General features: G+C 48.4%; 1 protein-coding gene across 17 annotated transcripts in view; it reads right to left on the bottom strand.

Moving 5' to 3' along the window:
- GRAMD1B (GRAM domain containing 1B) overlaps positions 1-18647 on the bottom strand; it is a 110824-nt gene that overhangs the window by 59161 nt on the left and 33016 nt on the right. For 11 of the 17 annotated variants that reach the window (XM_040652143.2, XM_015298155.4, XM_040652146.2 and 8 more), the window contains exon 3: positions 18277-18366. In XM_040652143.2, coding sequence (XP_040508077.1) covers positions 18277-18366 — 90 coding nt within the window. Of the gene's footprint in view, positions 1-66; positions 219-6117; positions 6162-6849; positions 7142-10360; positions 10508-18276; positions 18367-18647 lie in introns of those variants that run through there. The other 6 variants (XM_040652147.2, XM_040652139.2, XM_025143354.3 and 3 more) reach the window with 4 other exon arrangements.

An 18647-nucleotide genomic window follows, 5' to 3' on the forward strand; every position in this document is an offset into this window, starting at 1 on the left:
CCCCGCAGGGCTGCTGCGGCGGAGCGGCGTTCGGGAGCGCTCCCCCCGCCCCGGCGCTCCGCTTACCAGGCGAGCTTGAAGCCTTTCATCAGTACAGTCGCGAGAAGCCGCTGCCCGCGTCCTTGCGTGCCCACCGCCAGCTCCGCAGCTCCCAGGACATATTGGAGCGGAGCCGGCCGCCGAGCCCCATGCACCGAACCCCAGAGCGGCGCGGCCCCGCCGCCTCCCGCCCCCGGCGCCCGCCCCGAGCGCGGCCGAGAGGCGCAGGGCCGCCCGCAGCCGCACCGCCGGCGCCCGAGCCGCCCCGCCGCCTGCTGAGCATGTGCGGCACCGCACGGCCCGCCCCCGGCACCGGCCTGGGCTCTGCTCCTGTGCTGGGGGCGGCCAACGGCCGGGGCAGGCAGGAGCTGCAAGGCAACGGCTGACGCAGAATTACCCATCGCTGACCCAGCTCCCCGCTTTCCTTCTCCCCGCCTTGTATCCTGAAGGATGTATTTGGGAAATGATTTTTTTGTTACTTCTTTAAATGACAAACCCCACAGTCCAGGGGTGACAGCCCTATGAATGGCTGCAGCTCTTGGGGGGGAGTGGGACAACACAAAACCCCCGCCTGCAACAGCATGAGCTCCGTTCAGCTCTCTGTGCAGCAGCAGGGAGGATGAGTTCATCACTTCTGGTTAAAAAGCTTTGTGAAATTCACCCTGAGTAGCCAGGAACCATTGCCGAATGCACATCAGCCTTCACAAAGCACCAAACGTTCCTCCTCACCTCCACCTCATCCCGCTCAAGAGCAGCACCAGATGCCCCTGAATCACAAGCAGAAGCAAATTTCTACTTCTGATTTCAGCTGCAAATAGCTCTGGGCATTCAAAACCCGCAGCTGAAAGGAAACTGGATTCTCAGCAGGGGGCAGAAGTTTCGGAAAGCACACGAGTGATGCTGAGATGCCTTTCTCAGAAGTTAAATTGTAGAAGGGAAAAAGCAATTCGGTGCTAACCCCATCCACCTGGCTTCCCCCGCGCTTGTGACCAGCTTGCACTTTCTGTTTCAGACTTTAATACTGAGCTGGCTGCAAAAGGAAGCAATGAATGGGGAACAGCATTCTGCACACAGCTGCCTTTGGGTCCCATCTGTGAAGGGCTGAGGGACAATGAGAGCCCCAGAAGAGCCACTCCAGGCAGAGAAGTTCGAGATGAATCTTCATTTTCAAGCAGTTAAGAGTTTCCTTGGAACATGAGCTTTGCAGCACGCCTTTTTATTTCCAAACAAAACCCACTGACAACATGCATAGGACACACATGCATTTCCAAATGTCACAAACAACGTGGGAGAAACACTCAAATCTCAGCCCTCAATTAGGCACGTCCTATACAAGCTGCCTGGCCTGGCCTCGGCTCAGCTCCAGAGCCACTTCTCGCCATGAAATGCTGCACATCTGTGGCCCGCAGGTTGCAAGGAGGGAAGCAAATCACAATGCTGTAAAATGGGTCAGGAGACCTGCAAGCTTGGCAAATCTGGGACAGACTAATGCTGCAGTCACATGTTTAGAAATCAAAGCTCAGGCAAGAAAGGTATTAAGAGATAAACAGTCATGTACTTTAAAATATATATATATAGAAGAGTAATGTGAAGGTTAGGAAATTATCAAAGGCAACAGATCACTTAGAAGTGGGAAGTGTCTGTGTGAGCATCAGACTGGCAGGTGCTGCCATCTCCATCACAGCTCGGCTGCAATCTGCTCTCTGCAATGCTCACAGCAGCAGCCCGAGAGAGAGGACTGCAGGTCACCACCCAAAGCAAACCCCATGCAGGTGACCCTATGTGACTGCTGGGGACAGTCTCAGTTCTGCCTTCCCTGAGCCGCTCCCTCTGTGGCAGTGTTTGCATGGGCAAAGCCTTTCCTTTCTCCTCCTTCATCTGCATGCGATGCTCAGGGGAACAAGTAATATCAAAATTTAAATAGGGTAACAAAAGAGCACGTGTACATATCAAGAGAGGTAGGCTACGTGCAGCCACCCTGCCCACCTCTGCAGTGCTAAGAATACTTACAAGTCACACGCAAGCTGAATTCCAGATAAATTATCTACCTACTCCATCCTGAGCATCCATCCCACAGAGCAGGAGAATGGGAAAGCAGAAAAGCACCATGAGAACCGGGGCCTTAAAGGATCAAAAGCAGTTCTGGCTCTGCCATAAAGCTCTGGTTGGAAACTGGGCAAGCTGTGCGGGTCTTCTCAATGATCTGAGATTGCATTGCAAGGAGATGCTCATCATGTTATGATATAGAATCTCCAAGGGCAGGCTGTGTGTCGTGTCAACGTGGACACAGATCATCTTTGATGATCACATTCTGCATGCAAAAGAGCCCTCCCAGACTGTCCTCCTTTTGGGCAAAAACTTTTCTCTTTCCACATGAATGGCAAAAATGGTAACTGAAAATAAGAACGTAGTGTAAACATCAGTTTTCACTTCTGTTTGTTGTGATGTTTCAGAAGAACGAGCACAGTGGTTGAAAACAGAAGGGTTTCTGAGAGTGGGCATCTATTTGCCCAGTGTTAATGATCACAAAATCCTGCCAGCACCACAACAATATGGGTTCCTTCACATCTCACAGCAGTGCATTGGAAACAGCTGGAGGTGCCCTCCACTTCTGCTGAGGAAGACAGTGGTCTCCAAAGTACCAATGCTTAACCAGGGCACCCAGATCACATCTCCACATCTTCTTCAGTGCTGTGCTCTGTTCCTCAGCTCCTGTTCACACACCAATCACCACATCACCTCTTCCCCCTCACTCAACTCCAATTTTGCATTATTTTTCCCCAGTCCAACCTCCTTTCTTCTTCATATTTGATTGCAGTCTACCTACTTACATGGAGCCAGATGGGTATCCGCACCAAGGACTGCCCTTCATACAGGATGTTGGATCAGACGCTCATCATTTCCCTTCTCAGTGTAAAATACCTAAGGCAAATTATTTCCTTACTGCAGTAGAATTTTGATTGTTTAGGAAAGGGATCCCATCTTTTTGATTGCAAAGTACTGCATACACAGTTACTACTATGTACAACAACTACCAACACAACAAACAGACACAGAACCCAACTCATCCTCCGTCCCTCCCTACAAGCAGAATTCCCATCAACTTCAATAGGGATTCAATAAGATAATTTGGATCCTGGCCTACAGCCAGCAGCATTTGGGATACTTCTGATCCAGAGCAAGAACATCACGGATGCAGCCTCCCCTTGGGGAGCACCGGTCGGGATGAGGAAGTCAAACAGCACACACACACTAAAAACAGCAACAACATAAGAACCATGCCCAGCTTTCCCAAACCAAAGAGACTCAGGGATTCTGAGCAGTAGGAAGAAGGGGGTTAGAAAATAGAATGGGTATTCTCCTGACCTGCAACAACAAACCCTTTAGAATAGGCTGTAATATGCAAAACTGAGCTGATTTTTTGTTTTCTGACCTCCACTTTGGATGAAAGAACCACCAAATGCTTCTGTCCAGATGTGTTTGTGTCCAGCACTGCATCACCTCTGCAGTCAGGGCCTGGGTTGAGCTGAAAGCACAGAGACCACTGCTGAAATTCCTGCCAGCCATTACTGTTTGGCAGTGTTTTACTCATAGTATCATAGAATGACCTGGGTTGAAAAGGACCACAGTGCTCATCCAGTTCCAACCCCCTGCTATGTGCAGGGTTGCCAACCAGCAGCCCAGGCTGCCCAAAGCCACATCCAGCCTGGCCTTGAATGCCTGCAGGGATGGGGCATCCACAGCCTCCTTGGGCAACCTGTTCAGTGCATCACAGCACTCTGAGTGAAAAAAGAGCAGCCAGTTATGCTGTGTTACTCCATCATCCTTCCCCCCTTACTCCCCACAGCAGTCCCAGTCTCAGCAAGAGCCATCTAATACAAGTCAACAAATATCCCCACGCAGGAGCCCCGAGGTACTGCTAACAGGCATCTTTTCTCACTTCACTCATTGTTGGAGTTACAGCTCATAAGACAAACAGATTTCCTTCAAGACAGAACACGTAAATCAGGTGCTTAATTACCTCTGCACCACACCAGCAGCACTGAGGACTTGCCGTGTGCGCACTTGCAGTACAGAAAGCAGAAACCTTCTGCTGTGAGGGGAATGGAAGCAGTCTCTCTGACTTATGTTCCACCTTTCCACTCACTGATTACCTGGAAGGTGATTCATGCTTTCCTGGGAAGCATTTAAGCATCACCTTGAGCCAATTTTCTTTGTTAATGGGTTAATTGCGTTACCCTCTGGTTCTCAGGAAGGGGCAAGGAAAAAAAAACCATAAAACAGTGCTCCTACATTTATTGGAACAGTATAGAAGCCAAGTTGTGAGGTGACGGGACAGCATGTCACAATCCCACTGCAGAGCGTCCCACAGCATGCACAGGGCAAGCAGCATTTGATTGCAAGAGCAGTTCCAGAAAGCCTTACAACATGAGTGAATGATCACCCCAAGACTAAAGTCAGAAGCTACACACTGCTCAAAGCTATGCCTCTGTTTTTGAAGCACTCAATATGGAACCCTTCTCTGGCATGGCAGGAAATGCCAGTTCCTGAGATGCCCTGGAAGGTGTCCCAGCAGCAAAGGAAGCAGCAGTGCAATACAATGGAGAGCAACCATGGAAGTAAGCAACATCCTGTGCTACAGCCCTGGGACACTCCCAGCACTCAGGCTGACAGAAATAAACCAGTTAAGCCTTCTCCTCCTACTCATTGTAGGTATGCAGTGATAGGCAGCTGAAGCCTATGAGAACATGATAGCAAGAATGATTTTACCTTTATAATGTTACGTTTACCCTGAAGCATTTCATAGAATTTATTAAGTAATGCCACTAACTCAAACCCTATAACCCAGTCCTGGGGCTAAACAGAGCTGCTGCTCAGAAGCATCATGCAGTCTTGTGGGTATTATGGCAATGTGAACTGGAAAACGCACAGTATTCAGCAGAAATAAAATGGGAAAATAGTTACTTCACTTGAATTTTAGCTAAGTTACAAGACAAAGCCCTTCAATCTGGACAGCACTATGGGATTTTGAACTGCAGACTACCTCCACGTGAAGCAGGTGCCTCTTGGAGCACAGAACACCACACTACCAGGCTTGAGCACCCAGTTCAGTGCAGGTGCTTTATAACCATTAATGCCATTTCCCACTCTTTCCAAGCTCTGCCTTCCAAACACTGCTCAGCATTGCAACAGCACGCCAAGAGGTGTCTGCAGACGACTCACACATCGCTCTTGCTGCGATGCCAAGTGAAGTTGCACTAAGGGGCAGGCTTGTGGTAGACAAAAACCATTTGCTACAAAGACACCATCAACATCCCCTGCTATGATACAGAACCATCTAATAGTGAGCCGGCTTAATGCTTCCCCGTCCTCCCCGGAGGAGCATGCTGAAGCCATATGCAGCATCCATCTCCCTCCTCACCCCTATCTCACCCTCTCCCCCTCCATTCCCACACATTTCCCATCTGCCAGCCCAGAGAGCAGAACCTACAGCCTGGGCAAAGCCAGCAGGGAAGCCTTGCACAAAAAGGGCGGATGCATCTACAAGCTCCAATTACTGCCTCACTCAGCACTCCCCTGAGGTCCTTTCCTCCCCAAAAAAAGAAAAAAAAAGAGAAGAAAATTAAGCTGCCAAAAGGCGTTTCTGCTCCACAAGACGCTCGGTGGGAAACCTGCCCCTCAAGCACCCTCTAGCGATTCTTTCTCATACAGCAGCAATGCAGGCTGCAGCCAGCATCCCAGCTCTCTCCTCAGGTTTTCCTTTGGACAAAGGAAGCACTGCCGCTGGCAGCAATGCAGACCCCCATATGTCTCTCCTATCCCCAACCTCAGCCTAAAGCATCCGTATTTTAGGGCAGGAAGAATCTGTCTGAAATCTTGCATGCAAAGCACTGCATGGACCACAGCCCCAATACCAACCTCCTCCTGGAATGCAAACCCTGCTGCCAACCCCAGCACTAAAACCACTCCCAGCTTCAGGGAAAAGGGTCTGGAGAAAGCAAAAAGGGTGAGAGAAAGTAAGAAGTTGCCAAGCGAAACCACTTACGCACAGTGAGGCCGGCAGCATTTCCATCCTACCTTTGCTGTCGCCATATCAGACGTCTCCATGTTTTCTGCTTGGCCTATCAGTAAACAAGGGCGTTGAAGGAAAAGGGGGAGAGAAAAGGAGAGTCAAGAAAAGGATGGCGAAGAGAGGACAGACAGTTTGACAGGTGGATGGGAGCAACGTGGAAGTCACGGAAGAGCTCACCATGCTGCCCCCAAACACAAAGGAAAAGCATTCTCAAGCTGACGGTCCCAATTCAGATTCCCAACTGGAGGCTGGCACAAAATCCATGTAATTTGGCAGCCCTCCCTGCTGCTGCCCCCCAGATTATTGTAGGATGCTGGGGAACAGCCTGCCTCCTCCCCCTGGCCTCAAGGCTGAGCTCCTGCAGGGAGCAGGCAGTGACCCGTGCCTGCCTGGGGATAAGAGGCCATGCTGCTCTTCCTCCTTCTTGCTCTATGGGAGGGGGGAGAGGCAACAAACCCCTAATGTGGGTGCTTCAGAAATCAGGAGAAAGGAGGGCGGTGAGTGGGGCCTGGGCAGCACAGTGGGTGAAGGAGGAGGGATGAGGTGCGAGGAGAAGGAAGTGGGGAAGGAAGAGGAAAGGAAAGCATGAGAGAAGACAGCCAGACAGGCAGAGAAGCAATGCTGCAAGAGAAGATAAGCACAGCGGAGACCATTTAAAGAGAGAGTAACACGTGCAGAGAAAAGAAAAAACATGAAAGGTGGAGGTTAGTCATCTGCACCCTACTGAGAGCACTCACCTCAGGATAACACACAGAAATGACTGGGCCTAAACTAAGAACTCTGTGGTGCACACTGTCAGCTCAGACGCTGCAAATATCAAATCATCCTCTAAGGTGAATCTGTGCTGGCGTCAAAAGGCACCCGGAGCTGCCGAGGCAGTGATTGGTGGCACGGGGTGACTTCAGCCAGCCCCAACCATCACCCAGCCTCTCCCTCTCGCTCCTCCTGGTCTGCTCCAGACACAAAACCAGGCTGGAGCCGGTGAGCCAGCCAGGAGCCGCTGCACGCAAGCGGTCAGAGCGCTCCGGTGCTGGCAGAGCAGAGAGACGTGAGCAATCCGGGCTGGGAGGGAGGGAGAGGAAGGCTGGAAAAAAACCACTGCAGAGCTCAGTCAAATTAAGAGCCTCTGAGGGCTGGAAACATCACTGCGTGAAAGTGCTTATTCATAGAGCAGTGCAGCAAGCGGTGCTCCGGCACACGGCAGGCACTGCACACTACAGTACACAAAGCCCAGGGGGCACTGGCATGTAATTTACAATGCACTCTACAGTTTACACGAATTCAAGGGCAGCTACCTATTTTCTGCAAAGCCGTGCTACTCATTTCTTGTGCACAGGCATATGGGCACACACCCCATAAAGCAGTCTCATTGAGTTTTATTGAATTAGATGTACTACATTCTGTATTCTATTAAACGCATATTTAAAGGGTGTGTTTCTGGTGCCTTTCATGCAGTCACCTACTCATAAAAATCAGTTTGCTTCTCCGAAAAAGCTCAGTTCCCACTCAGCTGCTGTAATGAGAGTGCAAATTCCAGCTCATGAGCTTAAGAGCAAAACAGGAAACATCTCCTGAGGAAGTCCCCTTTTCAGAAGTGAACAAACCAGTGTGACACACTGAGCTCTGGGTAAGGATCCAAAGCTCTGTGAATAGATACAGCTATAGCACTGCATTGGTTTGGGGTGTGAGCCCGCAAAGCCTCAGAGATCCCCGCGAACCAAAACATGAGTTGTTCAGGCACCCACATGATGGATGCAAAGGGCTCAGACTCTGACATGAGTTCCCTGGGAAAGGTGTGACATGCAGGCAGGGTTCAGAGTGCTGCCTGCGAGGTGTGGTTCGGTTCTTCCACGTTGGAAGAAAGGAAAGCCTTGCAGGAGTTGGGAGCAGCAAAAACCCTGAGCTTCTGTGGAATGTGCAAGCAAGACAAAGCCCTGCTAGTGACAGGGCTAGTGGGAGGGAAGGGTAGGGAATAAATAAGCAAGTGAACATTGAGGGGAAAGAAAGAAAACTATGAAGAGCATCAGAACGTATGGAAGAGGTAGTTTGACTGTTCTGCACCATGGATAAATGCCCAATTCCTTCCCAAAATCAGCAGCGTTCTGCAGCCCCACAGCCACTGCTGTCAGATGCAATGACAGCATCAGCAAGCAAGGACACACCTCCATTTCCCAGGGAAAACATCTCAGAAGGGACTCCCTGTTTGCTGCAGCAGCTGGGAAGTCACGTGAGACTTCATTTCCAGGAATAAAGTATGCATTTTGCACTCCTGGCATCATGGGAGCTGTAGTCACACCGTGTGCAGAACAGAAAGTGCATCTAAGCTACTTCTTTCTATGCCAAGTGTGGTTTAGCAGGGCATGAAAATTATGTCTGAGGGTCTTGGAGGGGAGAGCAAGGCTAAAGAGTACTGCAGCAGGAAAGAGTGATTAATTGGCTATCGTGGAAGAAAAAAACATGGAGAGAAGCTCCTCTCTGTCCAGAGATGAAAAGAAAGAGTAATTTCCTGTAAGGATTTGGGAAGGGAAGAATATTTTTCAAAAGGAGAAAGATGATCAATATCAGCAGAGTGGAGAAACCAGGATGATTCAGAGCAATGCTGTAATGAAAGTGGCCTTTTGCTTTCACACACAGTCCTCTGGCTCTTCTTCCCATCACTGTCTCAGAAGGTTAAGAGTTCAAGCTTGCTTTTGCATACAACGGTGCAACAACCCTTCCAACAAAGGCTCATTCACTGTGGGAAGAAGCAAGCTAGCAACAGACAGCTTCATGACTCACAACGTATGGATTATGCCTTGAAACTCCTTGATCTCAATTTGTCAGGAAGTTAAAAAGTCATGTTTGAATTTTACCTTCCATTGCAAATAACCTGCAGCAGCCAATGGGAAGGCAGTAAGGCTTGATAGTTTGAGGCACAAGTGCTAAGGACTGATCACCTCCCTTTTTGTTAGGTCAGGATATCCTGAAGTAACTCATGGCATGGAATACATCATGCCCAAGCCTGACACCTTAACAGGATGAGAGTATAATGCTCAACACTTGATCTCCCAAAATCAGAGTGCTCTGAAATGCCTGACAGCTAGGACTCTTGGATCCTTTGTACTAAGACAACTTCCAGGTATGTCAACCTAAATCTTTAAATAAGGTATAAACTTTAGCCTTTGGGCTGACACTGCTTAAAAGGACAATGCACAGAGGCACAGAGGCAGCACATCAGAGAAACAAAGCTTTCTGTACTGGTCTGACCCATGCATCTAATGCAATATCCTCTCCCAGGTAGAAAAATGTAAGTTCAGACGCTGCAGATAAAGGGGTGAGAAACATGGCAGCAGGAACATGCACACAATATGGTGACTTCAAGAATGAACAACTAGAGAAATCACTGCAAAGTCCTGAAGGAAAAGAGCCCTCTTGTTTTTGAAACCTCAGACTAAACCAAAGAAAGAAGCAGCTCAAGAAACAGCTCTTAGACAAAAGCCTCCAACTTGCAGACAGAGGCATCTCAGCCTCACACACACTCTTACATGTTATAGGCACCTTCCATCAACAAGGTGGAACAACGGGTGACTGCTTGCAACTAAGGATACAGTGCAGAGGATGACTTATCTCACTCACTGTGTCACAGACCACGGAGCCACCCTTCATTCAGAAACCCAGAATGATTCTGAGTTTGAAGGCACTGATGGATGCACAGAGAAAGCAACAGCCTCTAAGGCTCAGGATAGGTAAGGAAGTCTGAGCACCTCCATGTCCAAGCCTGAAGTGAAGCTACTCCTTTTCCACAACAGAGAAATATCACCACCTCATCACACCTGAAACTCCGACAGACCAACATCCCTCAAGCAAGACCCATGTTTACATGCGACCTGCTATTTAATCAAAAGGAAAAGGGCAAGAGAAAGAGCACAGAGGCATTCTACAGCCAAAGACTCACAGTGGGGTGCTTAAGAGGGAAGGGAGAACAAGCAGCAGAGAGGGCTTAAGGAAGAGTTTCAAGTCAAACTTGCAGGAGCACAGGAGAAAAGCAGAGGTCCAGCTGAGGGGCTCAAGGACAGACCTTGGTTAGTACCCATGATAACACCTGACCTTGTTACGATGCATGGCGCGGTGGCGAGACGCATGCTGCCATCTTATCACCGAAATGCACAACAAATATTCTGCAAAGGCCAAGAAAGAAACGGATGGGAAGATAAACAAGGAAGGAGGAGAAGGAAAGGAAGAAATGAGGAGGTCGCGGTGAGCACTCACACGGTTACAGTCATCAGCATAGGGAAGTCTGTCCAAGTGCCATGGGGTCCCCAGAAACCTGAGCAAGTGTTGCTTCAGCAGCGAGGGAATGAAACGCTGTTCGGTCAGAAGATGGAATCCCAGCTGGCTTACACATGCACAGCAGTTCTGGGGAGAAAGAGGCACAGATTGGTGACCTCAGAGTCCACCGCAGAAAGATGTAATGTCACCATTAAGATGGCTCTGAGATGGCTTTCATCGATGCTATCCTAGGGGCTGCCGTTTGGCCCCAAAGGGAAGGAGCAGTGACCAGGCTGGTGAGAATGCAGAGCAATGGAGAAATCTCCAAAGAGCTTGCTCTGCGCAAGAGGCACTGGTTTCCTTTCTGTGCTCTCAGATTTCTTCTATCACAGGCGATTCAATTTTAAAGGCACAGCATCACTCAAACCTCTGCTGAAGATGCTCCTGCTACGGGGGGGACACATAGATGAGCTCCTCGCTGGGTTGAGCACTTTGCTAAATGGAGACAGAATCTCAGGGTGGAGAGAAAGCATGCGAAAAGAGGCAACTAAACCCCAAAGTTGCAAGAACAGCTCTCTATAAAGCACTTAATGCTTCACCTCCTCTTCCTTACGTTATTTTTTGTGTGCTGCATTTCCAAACAGTATCTTATTTCCAGCATTCACGGAATGCATCAAGAATCAAACACTGCAGAACTCCCAGGCAGCCCCCATCTCGTTTCTGCTTCTTTATTTTCTATGATATACTTTTAGTGCTTGGTATTTCCCCATTTAGGCAGCCAACTATGAAATGCAAAGATGCGCACATCTTCCAAGGTAAACATTGCAAATACTTCCATATGCCAAAGATAAACAGCACTCAAAGCATGAAAAAGGCCACGGTAAAGCAGTGAGAAGAACTCTAGAAAAATTTTAAGAAGCTTTCAGTTCCTGCCCTCTGATAGGTGCCAGTCCTGCCTGCTCATTTACTGGCTCAACAGATGGGTTTTAACCTGCTTAGCCCTGCAATGCTTCTTCCCCAGCCATTCTCTTGAGCAGTTATCTTCTTTTCCATGCCCACTGCACATCCAACAAGTCACTACAAATTAGCAGATTTCACTCCACCTCCAAGGCTCTCAGGAAAAGCTCAAGAGCTCTGAGCCCTTAACAGCAACCTAAGCAGATTTCAGTTGCAGCAGCTGAAGGGACTGACACCTCAAGGCACCCTCTCACCTCACCCCTTGTAATTAATTACAAAGCACCGTACTAAGGACAGCAGAAGAGATGTTATGCACTTCCTTCAGACACAACAAGCAGTTCCATCTTCTTACTTGAGTAGTCAGTTGTAGCTCAGTTGACTAACAATACAGTCACCTCTTCCACTGAGATGTCTGTTTGGCAGCACGAGATCATCTTTTATTAAGAAATATATAAGCTTCACTTCCAGCTCTCAGGAAGCATTTGAAGAGGGAAACATCTTCAGATCTGGGGCTTTTTGGCTCCAAAGCCTCTCCACCAAGAAGCTAAAAGACAGGTTCTGTTACCTTTCTTCTCTACTATCCTCTCTACCAACCTCTTGTCTCAATGTACATCTAGAGTTGGAGTTCCATGCAGGTAACACCTAAACAACACATCAGGGCCCAGGATACAAATGGGGACCTCAAGCACTACTTTTTCCTGAGCTTCTTCTCATCACAAGGAAGAACTGCTGTGAGAATGGGACCTGGAGAGCTATGCATCATCTCTCTGCCCACTCCTCCCCCCCTGCTTTTTTTCCTTAATAACACCTTTGTTTTACTGCACTGCATTCATCCATCAATCATTCCACAAAATACAAAGGAAGAGCATACTTCCAGATCTTATCTCTGCAACAGGAGTGCCAGGTAAGCTCCCTACAGGACTTGCAAATGCACTGAGGTTTCTCATGAGATCTCAGTTAAAACATCATCTGCAAAGGAAGGAAGGTGGGTTTCTCTGACACTGAGACAGAAGCAGTGCCTACGCAGTGCTCTGAGGAAACCTGGTACTTCTACCACCAGTTCATTTCTATGGTATGGCCACAACTCCTATACCCACTTTTGGGTATATGCAATGTAATTGGAAGGATACATATGTAGAGGTATCCCAGGGCACTCACCAGGTTATGCAGGCATCTATACAACAGAAGTGATGTGTTCCACAGCTTAAGAACTTCTGGCCTATAGTTGCAAAGTGAAAAAGTCTAATTCAGGTTATACAGCACCACTGTAGAAGCCTGGTCAAGCACTACCTGAATTAAGTGTCAGGCTCCCTCAAAAAGCCTCACTCCCCTGCATTCAAAAGCCTGAGCTCTGGCTGTGAGAGGCTAAAATCAATCAAGTCCTCTGAAACCCTCTGATGGCTGCTTCTATAGCAGTATTGCTCTTATAGAGGCACAGTAAGTGCTCTGTTGCAAGGTGAATCTGTGCAAGGGGCTTAGCAGCTGAAAGCATGCTGCATGTAAGCCTGCTGACAGGAGGCTTATCTACTGAACTGGAGCTCTGTGAAATGGGATGGTTTACAGCAGTGTGTTCCAGCCTCCCCCCCACCTCCGCATCCCTCAAGCTAACAGCTATGAACATCCCAGTGCTCCCAGAGGATGCAGAGTTGATGAGGTGACCATTGCTGAAGGCCCCAAAGTGAAGTACAGTTTCACAGCTGAGCCCTCTGCTCCTGGGAACTGGCAGGAAAGACGGGCAAGGACTCTGCCCTGCGTCTCAGATAAGGAAGGAGACATTAGAACACCTCTCCTCTTCATGTTCCTGAGCATCACGAGCTGGGGACGCAGCCACATAAGGTCTGTCAGAACTCCTCTGCATTCAGAGAGATATGCAAGGCACAGTGGGGTTTCACCTAATGATAAAGCACTAGTCCAGTAGAGACAGAACTGAGCAGGAAATCGAGAAGTGAGATCCAAATCCTGCTTCGCCCTGCTGTTACATCTGGGGTAAGATCATTTCTTTCCTTGTGAAGTTCTGCTACTGATCTGCATGGATGCTCTCATGCTAAAAGCTTAGAGCTGAGTTTTCAAAAGGCCAACAGGCAGATGCCTTTGTGCCACAGCAGCTTGGAACAGGGACAAATTTTAAGAGGAATGATTTATTTTCAGTGATGGTTGGGACTCTGAATGTACTCTACCTACTGTCTGTACAAAAGCTATCTATGCTATCAAACTGCCTCTCACCAGTGGCCATCGAGAGGCAGGGTATGTTACACTACTATAGGAAGCATAAAATCACCCTCCTCTCAAGTTTGCCAATTGCTCTAAACTCTTCAAAGCTTCATACTGCCATGCTAAGCAATGGCAACAGCTGAGCACATGGGCACAAGAAAGCCAGTTCATCTACTGAGGTCTCCTCCTGGTCGTTGGCCCCAGGCAGGCAGAGGAGGTATCTGTCCTTCCACATCCCTGTCCTGAAGGAGGGAAGCATAGGGTGTATTCCCCTTGCTTCCAAATCCTACAGTGCTCTCAAGATCAGTCTCCTTAAGATGAAAGGAGTAAGAATGGAAAACAAAAAGAACATCCTTATCTTCACTGACAGAACACCAGGACTTCATGGAAAAGGGATGAGAGCTTTCCTCCCAGCTTACCCCTCCACAGGGCAGAACCACCGAGCTGGCACTCCAGGTGCAAAAGCAGCTTCTCAGCTAAGCACAGAAAGAAATCCATCTTATTCCAGCTGCTTGGTAGCAGCCTGTCTTATCCACCAGAGCAGCTCCAAGCACGCTGTAATTAACAACAGCCCATCTTCAAAGGAAGGAACAATGCTGGCGCATGAGGAACAGGGCGGCTGCTATTTCCATTCACAATAGCTCCGCTGACAGCAGCAAATCTGGCAGCCCAAGTGGAGCAGAGCTGCTCTTACACTGCTCTTCTTGTCTTCTGCAGCTCAGAATCAGTGCTGGGCCCAGCAATCAGCAGCAACGAGGTGAGGAGGAGGATTCAGGGAGGACATGAGCTCTGACTAAACATTAACCATCTTTCCTGCATGACAAAGGAGCTTCGTGCCATTCTGGTTAAGCTTCTCCAAAGTTAGTCCATTTAACAGCAAGTCCGACTGACTCAGCGGAGTTCAGGGGAAGCATGATGTCAACTTCTCATGTCAAGGGGAAAAGGGACATGGGATAGGAAGGCAGAGGCAGCATAAGCAAGTCCTGAGCGCACCACCGAAACACTGAATGTCTCCTAGCTTCTCAGACAGATCCCCCTAAGACATAACGTTGGGGCTAACAAAAGATGCCTGTCCTCCTTCCAGATCTCTGCACAACTTCCTGAAAGCCCAAATGGCAGGCAAAATGTCTTCAGCTTGTCTCTGCCTTAAGCTGCTCTCTAATCCCTCTGCAAGTCCTCAATTTTGATCCATCGAGGAAACTCTCATTAGATTATGCAAAGGTAAAAACAAGCCCCACAGCCCCAGAATTACCAGAATAAGTTACTGCACAAGTTAGGGGGCTAATTAAGATGCAGGGCATAAGAAGCTGGGACATTTTAGAAGTAGCTCTTCTCATTTCTTCCATTTTTATTAATAAGGCCATAAGAGGTCAACTGCTTCTTTTCACCCCAGTTCTGCTCCCTATTGCTCTCCATCCCCATACTTTCCACATTTCTGCCTCCACCTTAGCAGTTTGTCTCCCCCTTAGATTGCATACAAGGCTGAGGACTGATTTCCCCTCCAGCTCAGTAGCCTAAACTCTTCATTAAAGTATCTCTGCATCCCAAAACTGATAGGCACCTCAATGCCACAAGGCAGAACAAGTCCTTGGTTCAAACACAAGCAGGCTCATGACCTTAGACTTAATCCAGAGCTCAAGGCAACTTATACATATCCTTGTCTCGTGACAATGATTAGGGAACTGTATTTGTATACATCAAGGTCTCCAGCTGTCTCCATCCCAACCTTACCCACTCTGAATTGCTTTAAGTTGCTTGTGAGAACAACTATTTGGACACCAACTCAGCTCTACCACTTCTCTTTATACTCTTATGGTTCTGGTGTTTCAGTACTTGAGCAACCCACAAGCTTGATCCAACATCTCTTATCCACTTCCTCCTTATTTCACAGACAGCATCACTGAAATGACTCATCCAAACTCACCCAGGATCGGAGAGCAGGGAGCTGAGCTCCAAGCTCAGGCAAAACCTAAGTCTTCCTAGCCTCACTTTTCCCTTCCATGACTCCAGAAAGTACCCACACAGCACACATTTACCATAAAAGTCACATCTGTATAGGCTCCCTCTCAGCATTAGCAACCAGACACGACGCACACAAAACTTACATGACTTTGCAGAAGGAAAGCTTTTTCCTCAGAGAAGACACGTGCAGGTGGCAGACCTGCCTCACTGCTGTGCTGCAGGACACCTTTTCGGGGTGTGGGTTCTGGACCATGGCTGTGCTTCACAACTCACCACACCTCAAGAAACAGAGCGGTTAGCCAACACTGAGCACGTCTGCCAGCAGAGCAAACATTGAGTCTTCTCTGGAAGAGCCCTCAGGTTGGAGCACGATCCTTGGAATCCCGTCACTGAGCAGTTAACTCCATGAGCAGCATTCCCCGGTACCATAATTCACAGTAGGAACACTCAGGCAGCTTAGATCTTGCTCATGCCTGGTCCAGATATCAGTTATCCTCAGCTATGTATTTCTCTCCATTTTTTATTTTAAGCCCCACAGTCCGCATAGCAACTCAGCATCCCTTTACTTCAGCTGGGGTAGCTTCTTTCAGCCCTCTTCCAGGCACGCTGATGTGGATGCTGATCTTTGCTCTCTCTGCTCTGATCCTTGCAGTGCACCTGCCTGCGATGCCAGAGGCAGCACGCCAAGAGAAGGTGTGCACCACATGACTTCTTGTTCTTCCCTCTTCTGCCCTTCTCTTCAGCTTTTGTCACCACTTACAGGACTTATGAAACCTCTTGGTTATTTTTAGTTAGAGCTCCTATATCACCAATTAAACAAGCAAGCACAGCTGCCTGTAGGCCTTCACCAGTGTGACACAGAGGAGAGGTGAGAGCCCATGGGTGGAGGACATTTGTTACTGTTCAAGACCACCACCTTAAACCCAGTGAGAAAGCATCTCCTCGTCTGTATGCAAGAGTCTGGCAGATTTACAGTGCTTCAGAAACAACCTTCAACTTTGCTAAGAGGGATATTAGGTAGCAAGCTCTTGAAAGCTTTGTTAGCTGAATTCACGTCCAGCTTCACATCTTACAAGCAACTAGAAATGATTTTGACTGAGATATTTTTGGCAAGCGACACGAGCAAGAGTCACTGCTACCCAAAGGGAGGCAGCAGCAGTGAAGCTCGATGCAGTTGCTTTGTGAAGCGTGGCCATAAGGGTCGTTTTAGGATCAGTATTCTTCTGTGAAAGTAAATCTGACTTGAAATTAAATCCAGGCTGCAAGAACGTTGCAGGCTCACCATCACTCTGGTCTGAGATGTGGCAGCACTCCACCAAACACACATCTCTTCCAGCCACAAAAATGCTCTCAGCACCAGGCTAAGAGCTCTGCTTTAATCTATGTATGAAACCCAGGAACAATTTGGAAGTGCCTCTTCTTGCCATGTCCCGAAAACCCCCATTTGAGTGTTAAGGAAACCTAACTCTACTAAACCTATGAAATCCCAGATCAAGTAGTACAGCAACATGCTGTATGTATATAGAAAGCCCAGGTATAATCTAAGTACCCATCTGCTTGGCTGTCAGATTCTTTATTTACCAGCTGCAAACATTACTCCCCAGTAGTCAATTATGGCAGGCTCCACAGCACCAGAGAGACTGATAATTGGAGGGAAACATATGGAGGAGAAGGTTAGCTGTGAGTACCAAGTACTAATTCAGAGGCAAATTCTGCTGGGATATGAATTAGCTCTCCAGGGTTGGGATGCTCTCTCAAGTGAGAGACTCCTCAGATGCTTCCTTAGCTGTTACTCAGTCCTTCCTCAATCCGTTGGTCTTTGACATCAGTCTGAGTTCAGGAAGAGTTCGCCCTGTTGTAGTCAGTAAGAAAGGCCTTTGGCCTCAAGGATAGCTTGGGTGGGTAACTGAGTAACAGAGCAGGAGCACAGCTCTTCTCATTGCACACATCGAGCACAGACCACATTCAGATGCTTCTCATGAAGCACTGTGCAGCAGCAGGAAGGCACCGCTCCCCAACTCCCAGCACACACACTGCAGTCCGTTTTGCTGTGACCCACAGTTGCAACATTAAAGGCAAATGCAACACAGTCACAGCATAAAAAATAATAGAATCCAAAATCCAGACCAGGGTGTTATTAGGGACAGGGACCCGCGGGAGCCAACCCAGGACAGAAAGGCTCAGGGCTCAGAAGAAAATGAAGCACTCCCAGGCTCACAAGATGAACTACCAGATACAGCAAAACTCTTAATCATATGGCTCTGGGCAGAGTAACAATAATAAATCACACACGAAAATAAGCATTCATTTTTCAACGGCTTCTGTGCCAGTGCTGCAGCTTAAAGCAGTCATAAATCAACAGTAAGCGCAAGAAACTTCAGGTTCTTCTTGAACATCACAGCTGCTACAAATGAGTTCAGATCATAGAACTGAGTTGGAAGGGACCCTCAGAGGCCGCCTGGTGCCACCCCTTGCAGTGCACAGGGACAGCCACAGCTCCAGCAGTGCTCACAGCCCCGTCCAGCCTGACCTTGGCTGTCTGCAGGGATGGGGCACCACCGCCTCTCTGTGCAACCTGTGCCACACATCCTACTATTAACTACATGTAAAATGCATCTTTTCAGACATCTCTGAGACCCGTTAAGTCACACTTAAAAACACAAATTACTTTTTTTTTTTTGTTAGATAACTCTAAGAAACAGGGAACGCAAGTGAGGTCTCAACCAGCTTGGCCCATCAGGATTGCTTGCAGGAAACCCCCGCAGTTCAGCTGCTGCCAGCCCTACCTGTCGTCACGCGTGTGAGGGCTCAGGAATCGGGACGAGTCATCATCGTGGCTGCTCTGCTGGCTGCTCTGCTGGCTGCTCTGCTGGCTGCTGCAATAGAAGACAAGCAATTAAGACAGATTTCCACATTAGACACTTCAGTTTTAAAGCTAGGGCCAAGAACGACACAAGGTCATCCTTCATCTCACTAGGGGCGCAAAGAGAAACTAAGGAAGTAAGATCATATCTGATGTACAACAGGCATGAGTGGTTTAAAGCCTCTTCATCTCATCTAGTACAGCTTCCCTAAGTACTTCTAGAGATACAGAAGTACCGTTGCATGTTTTCTATACGGTATTTCATCACATCACCCCAGAATGGTTTCATACAGC

This window comes from Gallus gallus, chromosome 24 (genome assembly GCF_016699485.2).
Source record: "Gallus gallus isolate bGalGal1 chromosome 24, bGalGal1.mat.broiler.GRCg7b, whole genome shotgun sequence".
Taxonomy (NCBI): Eukaryota; Metazoa; Chordata; class Aves; order Galliformes; family Phasianidae; genus Gallus; species Gallus gallus.